This window comes from Octopus bimaculoides, chromosome 1, assembly GCF_001194135.2.
Source record: "Octopus bimaculoides isolate UCB-OBI-ISO-001 chromosome 1, ASM119413v2, whole genome shotgun sequence".
NCBI classification, from domain to species: Eukaryota; Metazoa; Mollusca; class Cephalopoda; order Octopoda; family Octopodidae; genus Octopus; species Octopus bimaculoides.
The window spans coordinates 180,808,415-180,817,182 of record NC_068981.1 but is presented as its reverse complement, the minus strand read 5'-3'; the positions used below and the strand labels follow the sequence as shown (position 1 = coordinate 180,817,182).

The 8,768-nt window shown below is 36.0% G+C and overlaps 1 protein-coding gene across 2 annotated transcripts in view; it reads left to right on the top strand.

Moving 5' to 3' along the window:
* The window catches only part of LOC106873032 (protein crumbs), a 201,573-nt gene that overhangs the window by 107,273 nt on the left and 85,532 nt on the right, over positions 1-8,768 (top strand). For both annotated transcript variants that reach the window (XM_052972968.1, XM_014920238.2), the window contains exons 12-15: positions 900-1,220; positions 4,225-4,347; positions 5,689-5,884; positions 8,278-8,392. In XM_052972968.1, the coding sequence (XP_052828928.1) occupies positions 900-1,220; positions 4,225-4,347; positions 5,689-5,884; positions 8,278-8,392 (755 nt within the window). The remainder of the gene's footprint in view (positions 1-899; positions 1,221-4,224; positions 4,348-5,688; positions 5,885-8,277; positions 8,393-8,768) is intronic.

Here is an 8,768-nt window from a genome sequence, read left to right as displayed (position 1 = left end):
TATATATATATATATATATATATATATATATATATATACACACACACACACATACATGGGTGGGTAGTTGTCTGTTCCCTGCCCCCTGCCCCAAGCTATTGCTTGACAACCATTGTTGGTGTGTTTATGTCCCTGTGACTTAGTAGTTTGGCAAGAGACCAATAACATAAGTACCAAGCTTAAAAAAGATAAGTACTTGGGTTGATCTATTTGACCAAAGTTTGTGCTCCAGTATGGTCATAGTCTAATGACTGAAGCAAGGAAAAGGTAAAGAGTAACTTCATTTACCATGTTTGGGCTCTTGAGTCTGCAGGATCATTAGCATGAAGGTTTTCTCAGTTTCTTTGGTGTATAGATGGAACTGAGAATACGATACTCTTCACTGAATAGGTCACCAGTTTGTAGTAGGGCTATTCCTCCAGCTATTACAGGTACCTATTTTCAGCTGATTGCACCAGAGCAACATGATATGAAGTGTTTTGTTCAAGAACACAATATACCACCCAGTCTGGAAGTTGAAACTATGGCCTTATGGTCATGAATCTAACACTCTAACCATCAGGCCATGTACCTTAATTTTTTTTTTTTTTTGGTGTTGGGGTGGAATTATGGAACCAAGCAGAGTCATTTGGCTTGTCTATTCTTGTCAAACTGCCCAACCCATTGCCAACATGGGAAAAGAGATGTTAAATAATGATTATAATATTAAGACTAGGCTATTAAATGTAATGTAATAAAATAAATAATATCATTAGTTCATAAATGTGTATGGAATAATCTTTTTCACTTTTTGTATTTTTTCATCTTCATTGCTGTATTTGCAATAATAATGATAATAATAATGATGAAAAGCAAAACAATTCCTTACTTATAAATCTAAAAATATTGTTCATTTATAGGAATGAAAGGAAACAACTGTTCAGAAGACATTAATGAATGTGAAAAGAAACCTTGTCAACACAATGGCAAATGTTTAAATAGTATTGGAAGTTATAAATGTGAGTGTGATTTTAAAATAGAAACAATTGAGAACAATGTGCACTTAAAATACCCAACTGGTTACAACGGCACCAATTGTGAGAATGACATTAACGAATGTAATTATATATTTCCTGGTGAAAATCATGGTATCTGCTTGAATGGTGGTCATTGCACTAATCGACAAGGAAGTTTTTTATGCACCTGTGACAATTCTGGAAGTGAGGGCAAATATACTGTAGGTAAGTTGGTATAATTTTTCAAAATAAATTTTAAGATCATATTTAAGATGATAAACTCTCTCAATATTAATGTGACATAAAATTGATAAAAATAATAATAATAATAATAATTTCAAATTTTGGCACAGGTCCACCAGTTTTGAGGGAGGGGATAAATCAGTTATAGTTACATCGACCTTAGTATTCAACAGGTATTTATTTTGACCCCCGAAAGGACGAAAAGTGAAGTCAACCTAGGCTGAATTTGAACAGAATGTAGAGATGGATGAAATACTGCTAAGCATTATGCCTGGCGTGGTAACAATTTTGCCTGTTCACTGCCTTAATAATAACAACAACAACAACAATAATAATGATAATAGCCCTGATACCGTACCACTGACTCTCGTGGCTTCTGATCTTAGCTGATTGGAAATGTTAACATGTCTTGGTCTAAAATATGGGCCACAGCAAAATACTCCAGATTTGCTTATCAATTGCTTGATCATAACCAGTTGAACATGTCTCTTAGTGGCCGACAATATGTGCATTTCTGATCATGAGTAGGAGTAGTGAAGGAGAATCAGAACTATGTGTTGAGAGGAATTCTTTTGAGTTTGAATAGTTCACTCCTGGAAATAGGGGTGTTTCAGTCATCATCCTTAAACGATTCTTATTCAGGGACCTTTTTTGAGCATGATGGGCTACTCAACCTGAAGAAAATTTTAACTGAGACCCACTTGCAAAGTCATGTACTGTTTATCTCAATATGAGGTCACCATGTTGCGCACATATGGTTGTGATGCATGTACCTGATGTACCCATATCAGGCCGGTAGTCATGATTGGGCTTTGTATATTTGTACCCCAGCATTATTTTGATGGTGTGTACTGTCCTGTTACTCAATATTAATGACTTGTAGGGACATGGTATTTCATTATGCAACCATAATATACTAAAGAGTATATTGAATAATTTTATTAATCTATACTTTGTTCTACTGTGTTAGCAGTGTGTTTTACATCACTTGTTAAGGTTATCTCTACAGATATTCTATAGAAATTATAACTGATTTTTGTTATGACATTTCAGCATCTCAGATATGAAATGTCATAACAAAAATTAATTCTAGCTATAATTTCTATAGAATATCTGTAGCAATAACCTTACCAAGTAATGTCACTCAGTAGTAGTAGTAGTAGTAGTAGTAGTAATAATAATACATCTATCCTTGTTCATCATGAGGATTTGGTACCCAAAAATACTGTGATCAATGAATCATCTCGATGCACTTCGTAAATGGAATGAATTGTGGATTGGTTGACACCAAACTCACAACCAACAACAGTGATGCTTCTACTACCACGCATTTTCTGGATCATCTCTACCTTTTCCTGTAGAGAAGACAATCATCTGCACTGTTTGTTAGGATCAGGTGCTTTTGTCTTTTGTCTCTTCACTGGTCCCATGTTAATAGGTATATGTATGCAAATACATGTGGAAATACACAGCCTCGCAGCATGGCCATGTAAACACATGATATTCAGTGCATTTTAGATAACTGAGCATTGTGGGTAGTTGATGGGGCATGTTTTTGTGGTACAAACAGAATCTTTGATTGATCATTGACCCATGTTACGAAGGTGGGCTGAAAAGTTCATATTGCCGACGATGAAAGAGTGATGCTTGAGCTATGAAATTCTGCATGCAATAATGCTTAAAGAAGGCTCTTAAAGTAACTAGTTGTGGCATCTCTTGAAAATGGACAAAATTTGGCAACGTTGTGTTTATCAAGTACCTGCAGAAAAAGGGTTTAACTCTTAAAGAAATTCATGCAGACATGGTTGCTACATTAGGGTATGACTCTCCAGCTTTATCAACAGTGCAAAGGTGGGCAGCTGAATTTAGGAGGGCAAAGGAGTGTCTTGAAGATGACCCAAAGTTTGGACATCCTGCACCTTTCACCACTGAGGAAAACATTGTGTGATGAACACAATGTTGGACGATAGGTGATTGACTATAAATCAAATAGCCAATGCTATTAGCATATCCCATGAGAAAATTGATAACATTCTGCACAACGAACTTGGCATGATGAAGGTTTTTGCATCAGTGTTGCAGTACTTGGATCTCATTGGTGAAGAAACTTTCATCCTGTTAGTCAAAAAAGCCATCAACAACAGATTTGATGTTGCCATCACTGCAACACTGGTTCCCAACCAAGTGTTTTTTCATAGTGGGGAACAGATGATAGTCAGATGTAGTCAAATCAGAAGAATAGGGAGGGTGATCAACCAGCTGAAAGCTACAGTCATGCACAACAGCTATTGAAAGCAAGGACTTGTGTGCTGGAACATTGTCCTGATAAAACAAGACCCCTTTCATCAGTTTTCCTGGGCGTTTGGTCGTGATAAGCTTTTGTAATTGCCTCAGCAAGTTGGCATAGTACTCTCCATTGATGGTGTGACCCCTTTGAAAATAGTTAATAAATACTATGCCTTTTGCATTCCATTGGTGAAAAGGGGCACCAGGCTGATCACATCACAGGAAAATCTGACATTTAAGGCAGATCCGTCTGGTTTCCTTGAATGTTTCTTAAGCCAAGATGAGTGTTGGGTTCATCACTTGGAACCAGAGACAAAGAGACTATCCATGCAATGGAAACACCCTTCTGCATCTGCTCCAACATCATTTTGTCTGCAAGGAAAGTAATGGCCTCAGTTTTTTGGGGGATGCAAAAGGCAGGAGTGTGTGGGCTGCAAAGGGAAGTATGTTGAAAGTTAAACCTCATTCAGTCACATTGCATGAGAGTATCTTGGTCAGCATATGAACTTTTCAGCTGACCCTCATATCATAGATCAGTTCATGCTAGGCATAGCATACTGTGTTATCCTGGATCAGTGATGAATGAATCTGTGATAAACGAGGCACATGTAATAATAATAATAATAATAATAATAATAATAATAATAAATAACAATAATTTCTTTATGTCATGATTTACTATTCATTTCTATCTCATTAGGTCGTAATTGTGAATTATTTTTTGACTACTGCACCAATTCAACTGGACGCTGTCAAAATGGTGGCACCTGCAAGTCTGACCCAAAAGAGAAATTTGTATGTAGTTGTAAAGTTGGTTTTACAGGTATTTACATATATATATTCAGAAAAAAATTTTGGAAAAATGTTATTGATACAGTCACAATATTTAAAAAGAGATTTTCTTAAAATATAAATTATCAAATATCTAAAAACATCTTTAAAAAAAAAATGGCATTCATGTTGCGCTTAAGTGCGTTCTTGTTTAATAATCTGTGATTCTGTTTTCTTCAAATATTTCTTAAAGAAAATCTTTCTGAATATTAATAAATGAATAAATATATATATATATATATATATATATAAGATAGCAGAGATCAATGAAAACTAGTCAAGTTTTTCTTGGGTTTGCTCTACAGAGAGAATATAAATTGCAGTTTTGATTGATTTCATTTCAAGATACAATTTCCTCAAGAAATAAGATTTAAAGTTCTGATTTGTTTTGTAGTAAATTCAAAGGTTCGACTTTTAAACAGCATAAGCTAGACACGCCTGCAGGATAGCTTATCTCCCTTTATCTTGATCTGGGAGGCCTCATTCTCTCAAGATCTCTGGCTATCATCAGTATCAATGTTGTGGAGACAATTGACCTTGTCTGGTCAGAATAAATTAATATTTATAAAACTTTTTGAACTAAAGATAGAGATTATATTACTGCTAGTTTATAGGAATATAATTTTCTTCTCATCCTACGTTAAGAACTTTTTTCCTAGTCACCAAGAAATTCTACTTTTGGACACAAGATAGATATAATGGACTGACCCAACCATACTCTATTACTAATATTTATATTATTGACTCTAATGTAATGAAAGGCAACATTGACTCATACAGCTGCTCAAAACTAATTTTGTCAAAGGATCTAATAGCCATTTCTTCATGGAAATTATAATTATTGTAACTGATTGTATTTTCATCATAAATTTGTTTATCACTTCTAACCACTGGAAGATGTCGAAGTTGTTTTCAGTTTTTTTTCTCCATCTCTCAATGTTATAGTCACTTGAAAAAGATATAAAGTTTGCTAGTCTATTTTAGCATTATCGGATTTAAATCTAACATTGTAAGCTGATGCAACACTATGAAATTTGTACTTAGTTCCTATTTATATCAGTTTAACCTCCTGTCAGCTTTGATCTAGCAGACTATGATCAATGGTATTCCGTATGTCATTATCTTCTTCTTTTTGTATATTTAAGACTGTATTGTTGAATGCATTGTTGCTTTTTGAAAGAGACTAGGGTGCTATTTGAGGGAAACCTGGCATCTGTGTCTAGTTAACTGCTTGGATGAATTTATACATCAAATGACATATTGTAACCAATGTGAATGAGGAGTTGCAAAATTTTTCCACTGAATCTGAAATTTCTTATCTTCTCTGACTTAGGTAAAAACTGCGAGATTAACATCGATGACTGTGTCAACAATCCGTGTCAGAACAATGGAACATGTGAAGATGGCATCAATTCATACAACTGTTCATGCATCAATGGAACAGAAGGCAAGAACTGTGAGATCGATATCAATGAATGTGAAAGCAATCCTTGTAAAAACTTTGGTCAATGCAAAGATCTTTTGAATAGGTAAGGTTACAAGTTTTGATCTTCATTAACCCTTTAGTATTTAGATCACTTTTTCCATATTAGCATAGTTTGACTGAGAGCTACTGAGGTCGTAGTCCATGTCCGTCTTGTTACCAGCCCTTGGTTTTTTTTAAGTAAAATATCTTCTGTCCACTGGTCTTCTGATGTACAACTAGTACTTATACTTACCAACACATCAAGACACCTTCAGTCAGTGACACAGAAACACAATCAAGTATCTCAGCATGAAGAATACAAATTCTTCTGAATTTCGGACAAGGATTTACCCTCAACAGTGTTTTTACTATACCCCTCTAAGACAATTACCCCCACCCCATTGGACAGTTCCCCCTAGGACAATTACCTCTCTTGGTTAATTACACCCCCACCAATATATTAAGAAGTTTTAAATCATCTGTTGTCCTCAGGAGTAATTGTCCTTGGGGGAAGGGCAGTTATTATCTTGGGGGAAAGGGCGGTTATTGTCCATGGGGGTTAGATGTCCTATACTCGTTTTTACTCTCTCCTTTTTATAAATAAACAGTGCAATATTAGGGCTCAATCTATCAGCTAATATTTCTAATTTAGGCACAAGGCCAGCAATTTAAATGGGAGGCAGTTAGTTGATACCATTGACCATAGAACTTGACTGGTATTTTCTTGGGAGCATAGACACATATTTAAAGAATTAGTATACCTACTAGGAACAAATGCATATATTAACTTAGAGTCAGTACACATGCCTACTCATACATTATGCATGGTTGTGTGGTAAGAAGCTTGCTTCCCAACCACATGGTTTTGAGTTCAGTCCCGCTGCATAGCACCTTGGGCAAATATCTTCTACTATAGCCTTGGTCCCACCAAAGCCTTGTGAGTGGATTTGGTAAACGGAAACTGAAAGAAGCCCATCATATATCATCATCATCATTTAATGTCTGTTGTCCATGCTGGCATGGGTTAGACAGTTTGACCAGGGCTGGTAAGTTGAGGGGCTGTACTAGACACTAGTCTGATTTGGCATGGTTTCCACAGCTGAATGCCCTTCCTAATACCAACCACTCCGAGAATGTAATGAGTGCTTTTACAGGCCACTGGCACAGATATCAGTTAGCATGACACCAATATTTGTCACAACTATGATATCACTTGGCTTGATGGGTTTTCTAAAGCATGCCATTTGAACCCAGGTTCAAAATTTCCCCAAGACACCTGATGAAGGCTGGAGGGTATATCAGCCGAAATGTTGTGTTAACAACAAACAAGATGAGGACAAATATCCATCATATGTAAATAATGTATATCATTCCTCATCTCTTAAATATAAAACTGTATTATCTAAATGAATAGTATATCTCAATAGCAACAGTGTGCAATAAGATCCATGATGGTAGAGTCCAAGAAATGTAAAGTTCCAATGATAAGCTGAGTGGAATGATGGTAAAGTGGATAAGGAAAGGTAGAAAAGGTCTGAGAAGAAGGTAAGAGAGATAAGGGTCTATGAGAGGAGGAAGTTGAGTCAGGCAGGATCAAACTGGGTTAAAATGTACAGAAAACAAAAGACAAAGACAAGTGAGGGACAGTCATTTCATCATTCAAAACTGTTAATCCTGACACATTTTTTCTCTCTCTCTCTATCATAATCATCATCGTTTAACATCTGCGTTTGATGCTGGTATGGATTGGATGGTTTCATGGGAGCTGGCCTGGCAGGATCCTGCACCAGACTTCTGTGTCTGTTTCAGCAGGGTTTTTATGGCTGGATGCCCTTTCTAACACCAGTGACTCGATAAAGTGGACTGAGTTCTTTTTACATGGCACAAGCACGGTCAGTTTTGGCATGGTTTTTACAACTGGATGCCCTTCCAAATGCCAGCCACTTTACAATGTGGACTGTATGATTTTTAAGTGGCACCAACACTGGCAGGGTCACCAAGTAACTTGCAAAACAAAGATCTTTTGAGAGGGGAGGGGGCATTGGAGGAGGTGATGAAAGATTATAGTGAGACAAAGAGATAGAAACAGGTTTCTTGCTGTAGAGAAGGTACATGGCTACCCAGCCAGGGAGAGAGAGAAGAACGAGGACAGAAACAGGTGTGCTGCTGTAAAGGAGATACATGGTCTCTCCATTTTATTTTCTTCAAAGACTTTTCTGTTCTTCTGAGCATCAAACTAATACACCTGCTTGTTGTTCCCTCACCTGTCCTTAGTTTTCTGTACATTTGAACCAGTGTATCTCATTGGCTGGTAGTCAATGGATAGCAGTGAAATGGAGTGTGAGTAGACAATGAAAAGACTTGCGAAGCTTGTTATTATTGCAATAAATGAGTGATGCCAATGCCACCGACAGATCAGATGTTTGTGATAATAATATCTCATTTTCTTTACTTCAGATATCAGTGTAATTGTACAGACACTGGCTTCACAGGACCAACATGTTCAAAGAACATTGATGATTGTCTCAGCAATCCATGTCAAAACAATGCATCTTGTATTGATGGTGTGAAGGTATTAAATATTTCATAATTTCACTTTTGTCTGTGATGTTGTGTTGTGTGATGTGTAATCCAGTGTGGTGTGTTGTTGTGTAGTGTATTGTATGGCAAAGTGGTTGTGAGGTGCAGTGTGTAGTACTGGGTATTCTTTAGTTGTCTTATACTGTTATGTTAATTACTAACATTGAAATATGAGATCACAAGAATCCTGTGCACTAGGGTGACTATATATATATATATATATATATATATATATAATAATATTCGGGACAAAATCCAAAATTACAGGTAAAAAACTCAATTAAAATCAATTTATAAAAAATTAAAATTAAATTGAGCCTTATAGATAAAGTATATATAAAATATATAGTTTTATTAATTTTTCTATA